General features: G+C 65.6%; 4 protein-coding genes and 6 non-coding genes across 10 annotated transcripts in view; 8 read left to right on the top strand and 2 right to left on the bottom strand.

The window, feature by feature from the left end:
- Positions 1 to 950, top strand: part of SF3B3 (splicing factor 3b subunit 3) — a 29262-nt gene extending 28312 nt beyond the window's left edge. Inside the window, exon 26 of the mRNA XM_075765791.1 lies at positions 59 to 950. Coding sequence (XP_075621906.1) covers positions 59 to 199 — 141 coding nt within the window. The 3' untranslated portion in view covers positions 200 to 950. The remainder of the gene's footprint in view (positions 1 to 58) is intronic.
- A 3112-nt stretch (positions 951 to 4062) lies between these two features.
- IL34 (interleukin 34) lies at positions 4063 to 10586 on the top strand. The gene is made up of 6 exons (XM_075765810.1): positions 4063 to 4563; positions 4671 to 4774; positions 5074 to 5151; positions 5248 to 5421; positions 9908 to 10046; positions 10137 to 10586. Exons 1-6 carry the CDS (start codon positions 4536 to 4538, stop codon positions 10154 to 10156), a joined length of 543 nt encoding a protein of 180 aa, XP_075621925.1. The 5' UTR covers positions 4063 to 4535; the 3' UTR covers positions 10157 to 10586.
- Positions 5783 to 5853, top strand: TRNAG-GCC (transfer RNA glycine (anticodon GCC)). The gene has a single exon. It is a non-coding gene; the product is annotated as a tRNA-Gly (tRNA).
- On the top strand, positions 6420 to 6490 carry TRNAG-GCC (transfer RNA glycine (anticodon GCC)). Its single transcript has one exon. It is a non-coding gene; the product is annotated as a tRNA-Gly (tRNA).
- TRNAG-GCC (transfer RNA glycine (anticodon GCC)) lies at positions 7492 to 7562 on the top strand. The gene has a single exon. It is a non-coding gene; the product is annotated as a tRNA-Gly (tRNA).
- TRNAG-GCC (transfer RNA glycine (anticodon GCC)) lies at positions 8188 to 8258 on the top strand. Its single transcript has one exon. It is a non-coding gene; the product is annotated as a tRNA-Gly (tRNA).
- On the top strand, positions 8887 to 8957 carry TRNAG-GCC (transfer RNA glycine (anticodon GCC)). The gene has a single exon. It is a non-coding gene; the product is annotated as a tRNA-Gly (tRNA).
- TRNAG-GCC (transfer RNA glycine (anticodon GCC)) lies at positions 9762 to 9832 on the top strand. The gene has a single exon. It is a non-coding gene; the product is annotated as a tRNA-Gly (tRNA).
- A 1155-nt stretch (positions 10587 to 11741) lies between the features above and the next one.
- The window catches only part of VAC14 (VAC14 component of PIKFYVE complex), an 81470-nt gene continuing 77346 nt past the window's right edge, over positions 11742 to 15865 (bottom strand). Inside the window, exon 20 of the transcript XR_012837625.1 lies at positions 11742 to 11753. The gene's annotated coding sequence lies outside the window, so the exon portion shown is untranslated. The remainder of the gene's footprint in view (positions 11754 to 15865) is intronic.
- On the bottom strand, positions 12004 to 14620 carry LOC142603655 (C-signal-like). Its single transcript, XM_075765439.1, has 6 exons — positions 14483 to 14620; positions 14000 to 14051; positions 13578 to 13765; positions 13333 to 13491; positions 13094 to 13204; positions 12004 to 12153 (listed from the first exon to the last, which is right to left on the bottom strand). The coding sequence occupies exons 1-6, from the start codon at positions 14618 to 14620 to the stop codon at positions 12040 to 12042; spliced, it is 762 nt and encodes a 253-aa protein (XP_075621554.1). The 3' UTR covers positions 12004 to 12039.

Here is a 15865-nt window from a genome sequence, read left to right as displayed (position 1 = left end):
GCAGGGTTCAGTGCCTCTGTGTTGTGTCGATTCAGTGCTCTCCTCCTTGCCCCTCCAGAATGTGATCGATGGGGACCTGTGTGAGCAGTTCAACTCCATGGAGCCTAACAAACAGAAGAATGTGGCCGAAGAGCTGGACCGGACCCCACCCGAGGTGTCCAAGAAGCTGGAAGACATCCGCACGCGCTACGCTTTCTGAGTGGCAGCTGGCAGGAGCAGAGCTTCTCGCTGGGCTCCTATGGACACGCTTCCGAGCACAGCTGGGAGGAGGAATGTGTGGTTTTGTGTGGTTTTTTTTTTTTTTTCTCCCCCTTTTTAAATATTGGTTTGTTCCTCGGTTTGTGTTTCAAAGTAACGTGACTCCAGTAAATGCAATACCAGGTATTAGGTCTCCCAGCACATCCCGCTGCTTATGTGAAGGCTCCTGATGTTCTGTCTGACTTCCCTCTTGGGAAGTGCCCGAGGAAGGGTGCAGGCGGACCCTCGGCCCCCTTTAGGAAGGGGGGGAGCCTGAGGGTGTCTTGTGCTGCCCTGTAGGGCAGATCCAGCCGAGCCTTTGTAGGATCAAGTGGGTTTTGCAATTTCCCAGCTTTTTGGTAAAGGAAACAACTGCGGCATGACTCAGGATTGCCATGCTCCTTTAGGTGATGAGCTCTGGGCTTCCGCCAGCCCTGGGAGCAGCCGGTGGGAAGCCTGGCTGTGTGGAGAGCGTAGCTCATGCTTGCCTTGAACGTTTTCTTCTGAATTGTGAGGGGTTTTTGGACTCACCGTTTCTGACTGTTTTCCCTGTAAATAAGAGTTTTGTACAATGTTGACTCTCTTGGGGGTGGGGAGGAGCGAGGCCTGAGTCTGGGACTTGATTTGTTTCATAATAACTTTGGCAAGAGCAGTGTCTCCAAGCTGTGACTGTGAGCAGCACATGAAGAATAAAAGCCCGGTTTGTTTTTTTTTTTTGTAACTAGCCTGATTCTGGGGCTCCTTTCCTTCGCAGCAGCTGCTGCTGACCTGGCGGGTGGAGGAGGAGTACAGAAACACGGACACCCTCAACCCCGCACCCCGCACCGATGCCGGAGCCGTGCTGCAGCCCTGCAGGTGTTGGCTTCCAAGCCTGGCAGCATGTCGCAGTGCTGGGACACCCACAAAGTGGGGCTGTGTGGAGAAAGGGTGGGCGGGATGGGTCTTTTCCCCCGGCTGCTGTTTCCCCAGCCCTTCCAGGGCATGGCTGTGGCTCTGTTGCCCTGCAAAGCAGCTGCAGCTCTGGGAGGAGGGCTGGAGGAAGGTGTTACTGCCTGCTAGCTGGCTGTGGAGGCTCGCAGCCAGAGCTCGCCCACGCAGCAGGTACTTCCCGGTCTTGCCTCTTGTCTCTCCTTTGTTGGTCCCTGGCTTACTCCGGTGAGCAGGTCTGTCTCTGCGGAGCCCACGCCTTCCCTCACTGTGTCGCATCCCGCCTTCCCAGCCAGGGCGGGTGCATCGCCCAGCCTGCCCTTTCCCCCTCCAACGTGTGCGGCACACAGGGTGAGGGTGAACGCGCGCCCTCCCACCCCGTCCTTTGCACCCGTGTCTCTGCTCTCCCGTGTCAGCCTGTGGCAGGGGCATAGCCCAGGGCTGCACCCTTTGGCTCCTCTGTGGCACCCAGCCACCCCTGCTTACCCCGCCCGTCTGCCTGGGTGCCGAGGGCTTTGTGCTCCCTTCCCACACCTTACCGGGATCTGGCTGCGTCAGGAAGCGCTAAATACATCACCTGAACTTTGGGGGGCACAGTCTGTGGATGTGGGGTACCCACCCGCTGCATGCTTTGCCCTGGGGGGCTGCAGCACCCCTCACCCTTGGGGAGAGGGGGGGTTTCTCCCAGCACGGGCTCTCCCCTGCCCCCGGGCCTCCGCTGACATGGGTGGGAGCCGAGCTCCCGGGACTGTTTGCCTTGGGCTCGCACCAGCGGTGATTTCCAGGCCGGTGCAGCCAAGGAGGGCAAACTGCCTCCGGCACCGTGCTGCTGCGCAGCTCTGCGCTTTTCCCTTCTCTCCCTCGCCCCATCTCGCCTGCCAAGCTGATGACTACGTGGGCAGGGAATGCTATTAAATGGCTTCCTCAAATGCCTGCAGTAGATGCAGGCAAAATCCCTGCGGCTGTGTAGGTGAGGAGCTGGACCGGCTCCTTTCCCTGCTCCGAGCTGAGCATCTTCCCCAGAGGCGAGGGCAGTGCCCAGGAGCTGGCTGGGCCGGGGGAAGCTTGGCAGGAGGGCGGCCGCGGCCCTGACTCGGTGCCAGGGGAATCCCAGCGCGCTCTCCTCGCAGGCAGCAGTGCATTCCTTCCCACGCGTTTCCCTGGGAGCGCTGACCTGCTCTTTGATAGCTGGTTTCTCTCGTTGACCCCTTGGACGCCCGGCAGCCCCGAGCGCAGAGGCAGCCAGCTCTCCCAAGGAGCTTTTTGGGGCGGTGGGGGGGAGGACAGTATCCCGTTCCCCCTTGTCCCCTGCTCCTGGCAGGGGCTCAGCCCCAAAGCATCCTGAGAAGACGACGTGGGCTTGGGCCAGAGGGAGCGGGAGTCCTGCTGGCCTGGAGACAGGCAGGGAACTCCAGTCCCTGCGGGATCAGTCCGGGCAGCCTCCCCTGCCTGTAGCATGGCCCTCGCACCGCTGCGTGCCGGGAAGCGCCGGGCTGACACCCAGTTTCATTGCCCTGTGGGTGCTCGGCGAACACCCTGGGACACCTGGCCAGGGGAGCCCAGCACCCTGGGGGTGCCGGTGCTGGTGGAGCAGAGCACCCTGGGGTGCTCGGGGGTGCGGCGTGGTTAGCTGGGCACCCCAGGGAGCATGTGGGCACCTGGCTGGGTTGGGCGAACACCCTGGGGGCATGCTGCGGGGCTGGCCCAGCACCCTGAGGAGCTGGGGGGCATGCAGCGTGGTTAGCTAAGCACCCCAGGGACCCCCAGCTGGGGCAGCCGAGCACCCCGAGGAGCAGGGAGGAGCCCAGGAGGGTTAGCCGAGCACCCCGGGGACACCTGGCTAGGCTAGCCGAGCACCCCGGGGACACCCGGCCCGGGCTAGCCGAGCACCCCGGGGACACCTGGCTAGGCTAGCCGAGCACCCCGGGGACACCCGGCCGTGGCAGCCGAGCACCCCGGGGACACCCGGCCCGGGCTAGCCGAGCACCCCGGGGACACCCGGCCGTGGCAGCCGAGCACCCCGGGGACACCCGGCCGTGGCAGCCGAGCCACCCGCGGCGGGGCAGGGACGGACGGGTCCCGAGCCGGGCGGTGCGGGGCGGTCGCTCGGTCCCCGCTCCCCGCCCGGCCCCCGGCAGCCGCCCCGCCCGCTCCCCGCGCCGCCGCCCCCCGCCCGCCCTCCCGGGAAGCGCGGGCACGGCCCCGCCGCTGCCGCTGCCGCCCGCGGGGAAGACGCGTCCGGCGGCCCCGCACCGCCGCGCCAGGTGGGTCCGCGGGAGCCTCGCGCGTGGGGACGTGTGGGGGCGCGTCCGCGCTGCGGGGGGGGGCTGCGGCCGGTCACGCACGGCCCCGCGTGGGGACGCGGCGCGGGGACACGGGGCGCGGGTCCCTTCGCGTGGGGACACGGCCTGGGCCGCGTTAGCGTGGGGCCGTGGGGTGGGGGACACGGCATGGGGACGCGGTGTAGGGACACCTGCCTTCCCCTGGAACACGGCGTGGGGACGCAGCGTGGTCCCCTTTGCACGGGGACGCGGTGTGGGAACGCGGGAAGGGCCCCTTCTGCGTGTGCCACACCGTGCGGGGACACACCGCGCCTCCCTTCGCGTGGGGACATGCTGCGGGGGACGCGGCGCGGGGACGCGCTGTGGTCCCCTTCCCGTGGGGTGACAGCGTGGGGACATGGCACAGCCCCCTTCGCGTGGGCGTGGGGGCACCACGCGTCCCCCTCTGCGTGGGGACCCTGCGTGGGGACTTGGCTGAGGTCCTGCTGAGGCCGGACAAACTCATTGCTGGGATAACGGTGCTGGACTGCCCCCCCCCCCCTTTCTGGAAATCCCCCGGGGGCGGTGCCGGGGGAAGCCCTGGCAGCCCTGCCCCGAGTGGGCACAGGCACCCACGGCTCCACAGCCACCCACAGCCCTCCGGCCACCCGAGGACTCACGTGGGGCCGTCCCTGCCCCGCAGCCCCCGGGGCGCGGAGTGGGTGCCCTCCCTGGGGGCTGCAGCCCGGGCCCCCGCCTGCCCTGGGGCTGCAGCCAGGGCTCTCTCCCCCCAGATCCCCCCTTGCAGTGCAGGGGGGTCCCGCACCCCCCCCGGAGCGCATCCTTGCCGGCACCCTGTGATGGCCCCGGGACCTGCTGCCTCCCTGCAGCCAGCCGGAGAAGAGGAACCAGTGGGGACGGCCAGGGAGGGGGACTGACCCCCCATCCATGGCAGGGGGCAACCGCCTGGGGCTACCGGAGAGCAGCCCAGCGCCCAGGGCCTGCGCCCGTCCCTCGTCCCCCCACCGTGCGCTCTGCTGCCCAGGAGGCTCCTGGCGAGCCCCGGCCATGTAGGCGCAGCCCGGGGCTCCGCCGAAGGCCACCGTCAACATGCAGCAGGGCTACGCGGCCGTCCTGTGTGAGTACAGCTTGGGGACGGGGTGGTGGTGGGGGGGACAGCCCCGGGGGTCACCCCAGTGGGTATCCCCAGGCAGGGGCCGACACCGCTCGCTTTTGGCTGCCCAGGTGTCCTGGCTGTGCTGGGGCTGGAGGCTGCTGCGCCGGGCGAATGCGAACTCACCCGCCTGCTCCAGGACAAGCTGCAGTACGAGATGCGCCTGCAGTACATGGTAACCCCCAGTTTTGGGGAGCAGGGGGGAGACACGTGGCATTGCAGGTTTGCTCTGGGGGGGGAAGGGACGGGGGTGGGGGGTGCAGCCAAGGGCTGGGAGCTGGCGGGAGCTGGGGGGATGATTTTTTTACTGGAGGAAAGTTGTGCCGAACGGTGGCCAGAGCTGCTGCTGGTCCGTCTTCGGTGACTGACCACGCCAAAGGGCTTTTCCACCGGTTCGCTGGTGTCACGCCAAGGCTGGCAGGGATGTCCCCGTCGCTTTGCTGCCAGCCCCTGCGCTCTTCTCCGCTTTTCCAGAAACACTACTTCCCCATCGACTACACAGTCCAGGTCCAGTACGAAGAGGTGCTGAGGCCGTCCAACATCACCCGCCTGGTGAGATGGTGGCAGGGGACAGTCCCGTGGTGGGGACACTCCGGGGACCCACGGGGGGCTGCGTGGGTTTCACTTGGGGCACCCTCTCGCCCACAGCGCAACGGGACGGTGTCGGAGGCAGCGCTGCGATACCTCTGGTTCCACGTCAGCTCCCAGGCGGTGCTGCGGATCCGCGAGGTGCTGCCGGAGAAGCACCCATCCTGGAAGTACACCCAGGAGCTGTGCCAGCTCTTCGACGCCCTGGGCAAGGAGTACAGCAAGTACCGGCAGGTGGGGAGACCCCGGGGGCCCCCCCTGGCACCCCAACCCGGCCGCACACCCGCACGCAACCTTACGCTCCCCTCGCAGGGGTGCCGCGTGCACACGCAGCGTGCGAGCACGCGGCGCCTGCGCGCGCGGACAGGCGTGGCGCATGCTGACGCGTGGGGACGCACAAGCGATACGCGCACCCACGTGGCACGCTCAGGCGCTGCGAGGATATGCACCCACGGGCACGAACACCCAGGGGCGTGCAGCAAGGCCATGCCCAGCCCCTCCTGCGTGAGGGTCGGTGGGAGGGCTGGCGTGGGCCGGCTGCTGGGGACAGGGGTTGGTCCCCCGTGGGGCAGGGCCGGGGGGTGCCCCACATCTGGCATTGGTGGTTCAGTGGTAGAATTCTCGCCTGCCACGCGGGAGGCCCGGGTTCGATTCCCGGCCAATGCAGCGGTGCTTTTTCTTGCCTGCAACCCCCTTGGGGGGCTGGGAGGGCTGGGGGGGGGTGTGGGGGGGTAAGTGATGGGCCCATCACGGGGTGGCAGTGCCCCAGGGGATCCTGGAGACGGTGACCCCCGAATTCACCCCATTTTTCCTGCTGGCAGTAGCTTGCTGCAGCGGTAGCAGCGGTGTTGCCCTCTCCTCCCAAGCCTCTGCAGCCTTGGTGGAGCTGCGGCACCCTGGAGGCAGCTGCATTTGGGTGCTGGGTGGGGGTGGCCTGTCACAGGTGGGACCCCGGGGTGAACCCACAGTGTGGCTGGGTTGTCCTGTGCCGTGGGGCAGGTTCTGCAGCCCCTGTGAGGTCGTCTTGTTCTGATGTTAACTCTGAAGGCTACTGACAACCCCCCTGGCTGAGGCAGCAGGGAGAGGCGCTGCCCTGGCTGGGTCCCCGTGATGAGAGGTGGCTGTGGGGTCCCCTCTCTGGGGGACAGTCACAGCTGGCCATGCTATCCCTGCTGCTCCTGCCCCCTTGTTTTTGGGGTGTTGGTGCAGTGCCGGGGGGTGCCCCACATCTGGCATTGGTGGTTCAGTGGTAGAATTCTCGCCTGCCACGCGGGAGGCCCGGGTTCGATTCCCGGCCAATGCAGCAGCCGTAGATTTTGCACCCCGGGGTCCCTGGGGTGTCACCTTGGGGGCTGCCGGGGGGGTGCCGTGCCCATGGGGGGGGCAGAGATGCTCCCTTGGGCACTGTCCCCCCTTGGCCCGGGCCCTGTGGGGATGCTCAGGCTCCGAGGGTGGCAGCACCAGCGAGGCAGCGAGTGTCCCTGGCTTGGTGGCATTTTGGAGGGCAGCGGGAGGAGCCGGTTTGGTGACAGGGAGCATCTCTGCTGGGTGCAGGGAGGGACAGTGGCTGTTGGGCTGGGAGGGGCCCCGGCCCGGTGGCTGCGAGAGGTGCTAGATGGGTGGCAGTGGGTGTCCACGTCTTGATGGAGGTGAGGAGCCATGGCTTGGTGGCCTCTTGCTCTGTGGCAGTGAGGGACACTGGCTCAGGAGCCGTGAGGGGTGCTGGCCCCTTTCAAGGGTGCCCAGGCGATGGAGCTGTGGGGCAGCTGTGGGCAGCCCCACATCTGGCACGGCTGGCTCTGCGTGATGATTTTCACGTCCCTCCCCATGAGAGCCCGGGTTTGGTTCCTGGCCAACGCAGCCCTGATGTCCTGCCCTTCACCTCTGCAGCCCCCGGCCGGGCCTCAGCCCCTCCGCCTGACTCGGGCTCCATGCGGCCACAGGCTGCTGGGGGGTGCTGCTGCACCCTGGAGGCAGCTGCATTTGGGTGCTGGGTGGGGGTGGCCTGTCACAGGTGGGACCCCGGGGTGAACCCACAGTGTGGCTGGGTTGTCCTGTGCCATGGGGCAGGTTCTGCAGCCCCTGTGAGGTCGTCTTGTTCTGATGTTAACTCTGAAGGCTACTGACAACCCCTGTGGCTGGAGGTAGCAGGGAGAGGTGCTGCCCTGGCTGGGTCCCCATGATGAGAGGTGGCTGTGGGGTCCCCTCTCTGGGGGACAGTCACAGCTGGCCATGCTATCCCTGCTGCTCCTGCCCCCTTGTTTTTGGGGTGTTGGTGCAGTGCCGGGGGGTGCCCCACATCTGGCATTGGTGGTTCAGTGGTAGAATTCTCGCCTGCCACGCGGGAGGCCCGGGTTCGATTCCCGGCCAATGCAGCAGCCGTAGGTTTTGCACCCCGGGGTCCCTGGGGTGTCACCCTGGGGGCTGCCGGGGGGGTGCCCAGAGGTTTTCCTGGTACCCTTGGCCCCGTCTGGGTGCACGGTGCTAACGGGGCCCTTCTTGTCTCCCGTGGGGCTGTGGCAGGGAGGGGCCCTGGGCTGGTGGTGGTGGGTGGCCCTGGCTCAGGGGAGTGATGAGCCATGGCTGGGTGGCCGTGAGGGTCCCTGGCCCAGGGCTATGGGGGCTGCTGGGGGCTGGGGGGTGCCGCTGCAGCCCTGAGGCAGCTGCATTTGGGTGCTGGGCGGGGGTGGCCTGTCACAGGTGGGACCCCAGGGTGAACCCACAGTGTGGCTGGGTTGTCCTGTGCCATGGGGCAGGTTCTGCAGCCCCTCCAAAGAGGTGGTGAGCTTTGCTCGGTTGTCTCATCAGAGTGTTAACTCTGAAGGCTACTGACAACCCCCCTGGCTGAGGCAGCAGGGAGAGGCGCTGCCCTGGCTGGGTCCCCGTGATGAGAGGTGACTGGGGGAATCCCTTCTTTGGGGAGACTCACAGCCGGCAGTGCTGGTCCCACGCCGTTGTTTTTGGGGTGTTGGTGCAGTGCCGGGGGGTGCCCCACATCTGGCATTGGTGGTTCAGTGGTAGAATTCTCGCCTGCCACGCGGGAGGCCCGGGTTCGATTCCCGGCCAATGCAGCAGCCGTAGGTTTTGCACCCCGGGGTCCCTGGGGTGTCACCCTGGGGGCTGCCAGGGGGGTGCCCAGAGGTTTTCCTGGTACCCTTGGCCCCGTCTGGGTGCACGGTGCTAACGGGGGCCCTTCTTGTCTCCCGTGGGGCTGTGGCAGGGAGGGGCCCTGGGCTGGTGGTGGTGGGTGGCCCTGGCTCAGGGGAGTGATGAGCCATGGCTGGGTGGCCGTGAGGGTCCCTGGCCCAGGGCTATGGGGGCTGCTGGGGGCTGGGGGGTGCCGCTGCAGCCCTGAGGCAGCTGTACTTGGGTGCTGGGCAGGGGTGGCCTGTCACAGGTGGGACCCCGGGGTGAACCCACAGTGTGGCTGGGTTGTCCTGTGCCATGGGGCAGGTTCTGCAGCCCCTCCAAAGAGGTTGTGAGCTTTGCTCGGTTGTCTCATCAGAGTGTTAACTCTGAAGGCTACTGACAACCCCCCTGGCTGGAGGCAGCAAGGAGAGGCGCTGCCCTGGCTGGGTCCCCGTGATGAGAGGTGACTGGGGGAATCCCTTCTTTGGGGAGACTCACAGCCGGCAGTGCTGGTCCCACGCCGTTGTTTTTGGGGTGTTGGTGCAGTGCTGGGGGGGTACCCCACATCTGACATTGGTGGTTCAGTGGTAGAATTCTCGCCTGCCACGCGGGAGGCCCGGGTTCGATTCCCGGCCAATGCAGCAGCCGTAGATTTTGCACCCCGGGGTCCCTGGGGGGCTGCCGGGGGGGTGCCCTTGGCAGGGGGCCAGAGTTGCTCCTTGGGCCCCCCTGGCACCGCTGTCTGCCATAGTAGCCCCTTAGCGGGTGCCCAGCCCCACAGGGCTGGCATTGCTTGCAGGCAGAGCCAGCGCCCTTGGTGACTCCTGAGGGTCTGTGGCAGGGGGGCTTGGTGGCAGTGAGGGGCGCGAGGTCGGTGGCTGTGAGTGTCCCTAGCTCAGGGGTGGTGGAGGACACGGGTTACGTGGCGGTCAGGGTCCCCAGCTTGGTGGCAGTCAGGGTCCCTGGCTCGGTGGCAGTAAGTCACCCTGGCTTTCAGTGAGAGTCAGTGTCCATGGGTCAGGAGCAATGAGGGTCCTTGGCGTGGTGACCGTGAGGGTCCCTGGCCCAGGGCTATGGGGGCTGCTGGGGGCTGGGGGGTGCCGCTGCAGCCCTGAGGCAGCTGCATTTGGGTGCTTGGTGGGGGTGGCCTGTCACAGGTGGGACCCCGGGGTGAACCCACAGTGTGGCTGGGTTGTCCTGTGCCATGGGGCAGGTTCTGCAGCCCCTGTGAGGTCGTCTTGTTCTGATGTTAACTCTGAAGGCTACTGACAACCCCCCTGGCTGGAGGCAGCAGGGAGAGGTGCTGCCCTGGCTGGGTCCCCGTGATGAGAGGTGGCTGTGGGGTCCCCTCTCTGGGGGACAGTCACAACCAGCTGTGCCTGTCCCTGCTGGGGCCACCCAAGTTTTGGGGTGTTGGTGCAGTGCCGGGGGGTGCCCCACATCTGGCATTGGTGGTTCAGTGGTAGAATTCTCGCCTGCCACGCGGGAGGCCCGGGTTCGATTCCCGGCCAATGCAGCAGCTGTCGATTTTGCACCCCGGGGTCCCTGGGGGGGCCCATCCCAGTGACGCTCTGGTGACCTGTCCCTGCAGACGGACGTGGAGGCGGTGGTGGCCGACCTGGTGAAGCTGGTCCACAGCGCGGGCGCGGAGAGCCGGAGGAAGGCCGTGCGCCCCAAGGCGCTGCTGGACAACTGCCTCAAGGTCATGCGGATGCTCTACGGGGTGCCCTGTGAGTGGGGATGGACCTGGGGGGACCGAGGTGCCACGTGCGTGTGGGGGGGTCCTGTCCCACGCGGTGACACCTGTCCCCTCTGCCCAGGTCGGTGGGAGTCCACCTAACGCCGCAGAAGACCCCTCGCTCGACGCCTTCTCCTTGCCCTGGAGCCTGGGATGCTGCCTTTGCTCTGCCCCCCGCCCCAGCAGAGCCCCTTGGCCGGGGGGGGGTCCAAGGAAGGTGCAAAGAGGGGACAAACGTCACCCCCTCCAGGACCAAACGCCACCCCCTCCAGGACCGTGGGACTGTGCACGGCCACGGGGACGGCCCCATCCAAAATGCCAGCTGCCGGCTGCGGGGGGGACACACGCTGCCCTGCCCTGCCCACAGCGGGGGCGAGGGTGTCGCCCGGTTCCTCTCCGTTTGTATTTTTTTCCTCCGCTTTCATTAAACACCAGGTAATTCTCTAGCGCTCAGCGTTGCCGCTCAGCTTCCGACCGGGTCCCGGGAGCCTCCAGCCTTACCCGAAATAAAAGGACCAGCAGAGAGAACCCCCAGCTGCCTCCACTGCCTCCTCTTTTGGGGTGTCAGGCCCCTCCTTTGGCTTTTTTGGGGAGATATTCACCCTGATACAGGGACCCCGGGGCCATTGCCTGTCGAGCCGCCTCCGTCAACCCCAGCTGCTTCCCCCAGCAAGAAAACATCTGGATTTGTTTGTTGTGCTTGGCGGTGCCGTACGGGCGGCGTGCCGGAGGGCCTGGGGGCTGGCTGCCTGCCTCCCCCCTTCCCAGCTTAGTTAATTACCTTAATCAGCTATTATAGCCCTTAATTGGCGTATTCCTGGCTGCGGGCTGCTCAGGCTTACGAGGCTATGAGAGCGCGCAGGTGATGCTGGGGGCACTGCAGCATGAGCAGATGCAGTTGTCGTCGTCGTCGTCGTCCTCGTCGTCGTCTTCCTCCTCCTCCTCCCCCCCTTCATGCCTAGCCATGGTTCCTGTTTATATAAAGCCCACGCAGAGCTTCTATAAAGTCCACCAGCTACGATCCATCGCTTGATAAAGGGCTTTAATTAGAGGGGACCCCCCCCCCCCGCCCATCCCTCTGGCTTTAACAGCCCACGGGTGGTCCAGGGCCCCACCTGGGTGCTGAGCGAGCCCCCCGGGGCTGAGCTCCCACCTCCCGCTCCCTCGTGTCGAGCATGGGAATCGTCTCCCCCCCTCCGTGCTCCTCCACCGTGGGAAAACTGAAGCTGCTCCGGCGAAATGACCCCAGCCGGGCTTCCCGGCACATCCTGCGGCAACCGACTGGGGCTGGCGCTTGCCAAAGCCCGAGTGCCCACTTGAGATGTTGCGACATTATTATTATTTTTTTTTTTTTTTCCAGTCCCTCTTTCGAGGGACGGCTTCAAAAATGTCAACTCCGAGCGAGCGAGAGGCCACGTGAACACACTCACGATGGGGAATTGGAGCCTGTTTGCAATATCTTGTGATATATCGTGAGACGGGACGGGATGCACGCAGGGAGGGTCAGCCCAGGGCAAGGTGACGAGGGCGGAGAAGACATCCCGAGGGACACGCTAAGGCTTGGGAGATGCTCCTGCTGCTGGAAACGGACGAGCCTTTGCTGGCCTTGAACCAGCAGTAAAAAAGCCCATCAGCATCCTCGGGGCAGGCGAGGAAAAGCCGACCGGTTTGGGGGGAGCTGGGCTCAGCTGGGCGAGAGCTGGGCTCCTGGAAGGATGCGCCACGGCCGCCGTTTTGGGGCTGTCTGGGACGCCACTAGTCCCCAGTGGCCACCAACATCGGGATGCTTAGAGCAGCCTTCCCTCTGCTGCCCCGGCCCAACTCAGCGTCCCTGGGAGGGGGGGGGGGGAGCGGTGACCCCCAGCTCTCACCACCCCCCCAAACAGAGCGGTCCCTACCCTCACCCCGCAGAACCAGAATGAGCCTGGAAATTGCAATTAATTAACTTTACTGAGCTCGGCGGCCGCTGTGGTCAGGCGCCGCTCTCACCAGGGCAGGCTCTGCCCTCGCCAGTCCCAGAAGGTGCCGTTGCTGGTGGCCGAGAGCCGGGCCAGCAGCCGCAGGACGCCCTGCACGCTCTCCTCCATCGTCACCGGGCCCTGCCGGACCCCAGGGCGGGGGGGGGGGAGAAAAAAAAAAAAGAGATAAAAATCCCCCTCCTTGGCACCCCGAGCCCCGGTCGTGGGTGGGGTGGGATGCCAGCTCTGGCCGGGGCAGGTTGGGAGAGGCGGGAGATGCTCTAGCAGCCACGGGCTGCAGCATTGCGTAAATTAATTAGCCCTAATTTGGGTGCTATAAGGATAGAGGTTAATTTTGTGGTTCCTAATAAAAATGTGACTCATCTGTTCTCGCCACAAGGCAGTGTGGGGGTAAGCCCTGGCTGCTGCTCAGCTCCAACCTTGCCCTTGGCACGGTCAGAGGAGCAGGTGAATTTGGGGTGACTGCGGCCCCGGGGTGCTGGGGGGGTGGGGGGGGCAGCACCCTGGGTGCAGCACTCAAGCTGCCGCCCAGCGCGGGGCCGGGGTGCCCTCTGCTGACACACCATTGGGATGGGAAATTAAATTAAAAAAAAAAAACCACAAACCCAAAACCGGAGGCAACTGGCTGGTTTGGGGGGAGGAGAGGCTGGACTTGGGCTTTTGCTGCCGTGGTGCAGCTCCCCTGGGACCGAAGGGCTGCACGGGGGGTGGGGGGGGGGTGCCCATGGGGAGGGGTCCCCGTGGGAAGGGGATGTCCACGGGGAGGGATGGCCGTGGGGAGGGATGTCCACGGGGAGGGATGTCCACGGGGAGGGATGTCCACGGGGAGGGATGGCTGTGGGGAGGGATGGCCGTGGGGAGGGATGTCCACGGGGAGGGATGTCCACGGGGAGGGATGGCCGTGGGGAGGGATGGCCGTGGGGAGGGATGTCCACGGGGAGGGATGTCCACGGGGAGGGATGGCCGTGGGGAGGGATGGCTGTGGGGAGGGAAGTCCACGGGGAGGGATGCCAGTGGGACTTTGCCAAACCGGGCTGGCCGTGCATCTCCTGTCACTCACCGTTCCCTGTCCCAAGGGAGGTGTCACACAGCCGGGGTCCACCGAGACGCAGAGGATGCCGCTGGGCCCGTACTCCAGGGCCAGGCACTTGGTGAGCATGTTCAGCGCAGCCTGGGGGTACAAACCCCCCCCCACCACCACCCCACCATCATGGGCTGGCAGTGCCACGGCCAGCGGTGGGGGGGGGATCCCACGCGAGGTGCCCCCCAAATTCCTCCCCATTCTCCCAGCAGTGGTACCTTGCTGCAGCGGTAGCAGACGTCCTGCCTCTCGTCCCAAGCCTCCGCCGCCTCGATGGAGCCCAGGATGCTGGAGATGTTGACGATGGCGGCTCTGCTGCAGCTCAGCCCGTGCCGCCCTTCGGCCTCGGCCGCCTCCTTCAGCAGGGGCAGGAACGCCTGCGGGGGACGGGTGCTGGCGCATCACCATCCTCTTCCTCCCCGCTCCCAGTATTTGGGGGGAGAGGGGGTGCCTGTGGCCTCACCTGGCTTGTCTGCAGGGGCCCGATGGTGTTGGTGGTGTAGACGAGGGTCATGTTCTCTGCCGTCTCGGTGGCCAGCGTGCTGCGGCGCGTGGTGCCAGCGTTGTTGATCAGGAGGTTGAGGCCGGCGCTTCCCACCTCCTCCCGCACCTTCCCGACCGCCGCCTTGATGCTGTTGGGGTCCGTCACGTCTGCAAGGGGACAGGAGGGCTTGGGGACGGGCTGGTGGCCATGCCGGGCAGGATGCTGTAGGACGTGGTGGGAGGCAGCTCCTGGCCACCGAGCATCCTCCTGGTCCCAGCAGTGACCTGGTTGGGCTGAGCCAAACCGAGTGACCCCACCTCCTTGGGTGACATTTCCCGGAGCCACCCACGGGTGCCATTAAATCCTGAGAGGGTTTGTCCCCTTCCCACCCCAGCACCTACCTAGAGGCAGGACCACGACGTTGGGGGAGCCCAAAGCCACCTCGTTGACAGCCTACACAGAGAAGGGGGGGTGTCAGGTCGGGGGGCTCGGGGTGGCCGTGCACCACGGCAGGGTGAGAACCGGGCGCCCCGCATGCCACGGCCGACAGGTTCGGACAAGCCCTGGCGGGAGAGATTTGGGGCGAGTCGCTGCTTCTGCGCACTCGGCTGAGCCCGCCGTGGCTTCACGGTCCCCAGCAGCGATGCCCCCAGCATGGGGGCTGCTGGCCCCCCGACACCACCACCCCCCCCTTATCCATGCCAAGAGGAGCAAAACAATTCACTGTGTACCACCACACAACCGTACCGCTTTTCCGTGCCGTTCATTCGCAGTGCGGGATGCTGACGCTCACCCCCCCCCAGCCCCCCAAAAGCCAGACGGGGACGGCAGCACCCCCAGGCTCTACGTTTCCCGTCCCCTCCTGCCAGCACCCTCCTCCCTACCTTCCCCTGGGGGTCCAGGCAAGCGGCAAAGAGGTGCCGGGGGGGGCTGGGCTGCTCCAGCAAACCCTTCAGCAGCCCCAGGCCGAGCCCCCCGTCGCAGCCCGTCAGCAGGACGCTGCCCACGCCGAGCGCGTCCATCCCCACGCAGCCGGTTGTGCCACCCCGGCGAGGTTTGGCAAGTGGGGAGGCTGCGGCGCGGGTGCTGCCGGGATGGGTGGAGGCGGTTGGGGGGGGGCACTGCCTGCACCCCACCCGCTCCTGGAGGGGACGAGGCAGGGAGATGCTCTTCTGCATCCCGGGGTGGTGGCAGTGGGGGGGGGGGTGACCCATCACCTCGACCATGGGGATGTGTCACCCAGCCGCACCCCAAAAATCACCCGCCTGCCCCAACCACGGGCACCCCAGAGGGGTGACGGGCTCTTCCCACCCGTCGCCCATGATTGGGGTGACCCCAGGGTACCAGCACATCCACAGGAGCGCAGGCGAGGCTATTAATTACAGTACAACCTTTATTAATACTGGGATCTTCACAGTGCATTCGTTACTTGTAGCAGTGACTATGGAAATAAGGGGGGGGTGGGAGGGAAAGAGGGGAATTACCACCAAAAAAAAAAAAAAAAATTAAAAGAAAAGAAGGAATGACAGAAAGAGAAAGAAACCTGGCGGAGGGATGGGGGGGGGGGGGGAAGCGGCGGCAGAGGCGGGAGCACAGAGGGGAAATAAATTAAAAAAAAAAAAAAAAAGAAAGAAAAGAAAAAGGACCAAGTTAACAACAGCACCAGAAAAGTTACTTCAGTCGAAAGACAGGTCGGAACTTTTTTTTTTTTTTTTCTTTTCCAAGGAACTTTTGTTTTCTGTACAAAATAAGAGCCCCCCCCCCCCCCCCCCCCCCCCAACCCCAAACATTTGTCACTTGGCATCAGCGGTTCTGGGCAGGAGAAGGGGTGGGGGGGACTAAATCGTTATTCCTAAGGGCAGGGAAAGGGGGGGCTGCGATGCGACAGACAGCGGGGGGCGGGGGGGGCTATGTACAGCGGGGGGGCGGGGGGGTTGTGCTTTCCTCCAGCCGCCAGCAGAAATCAGCTGCTTCGCTCTGGGGGGGCTCTGGGTGATCCCCCATCCCTCAGACCCCCCCCCCCCAGCAGGGTCTGTGGGTGCTGAGGGAGAAGGAGGGGGTTTGGGGGGGGCTGAGGGGGGTCCCTAATGATCCCTGGGGGGCGGGGGGGCAAAGAGGAGGTTCAGCATCCTCAGCCGCTGCGTCCCGGTGCCCCCCCCCCAAGTTGGAGGGGGCTGTAGTGCCTGGCCCCCTGCCACCCCCCCCCCCGCACCCCCCAACCCCTCCCCGCTGCTTCTGAGCCCTGAACTGGGGCTGAGCCCCACTGC

The sequence above is a fragment of the Balearica regulorum genome, chromosome 13 (genome assembly GCF_011004875.1).
Source record: "Balearica regulorum gibbericeps isolate bBalReg1 chromosome 13, bBalReg1.pri, whole genome shotgun sequence".
NCBI lineage: Eukaryota > Metazoa > Chordata > Aves > Gruiformes > Gruidae > Balearica > Balearica regulorum.
The sequence above is the reverse complement of the archived record's forward strand: the minus strand, read 5'-3'. Positions and strand labels throughout refer to the sequence as shown.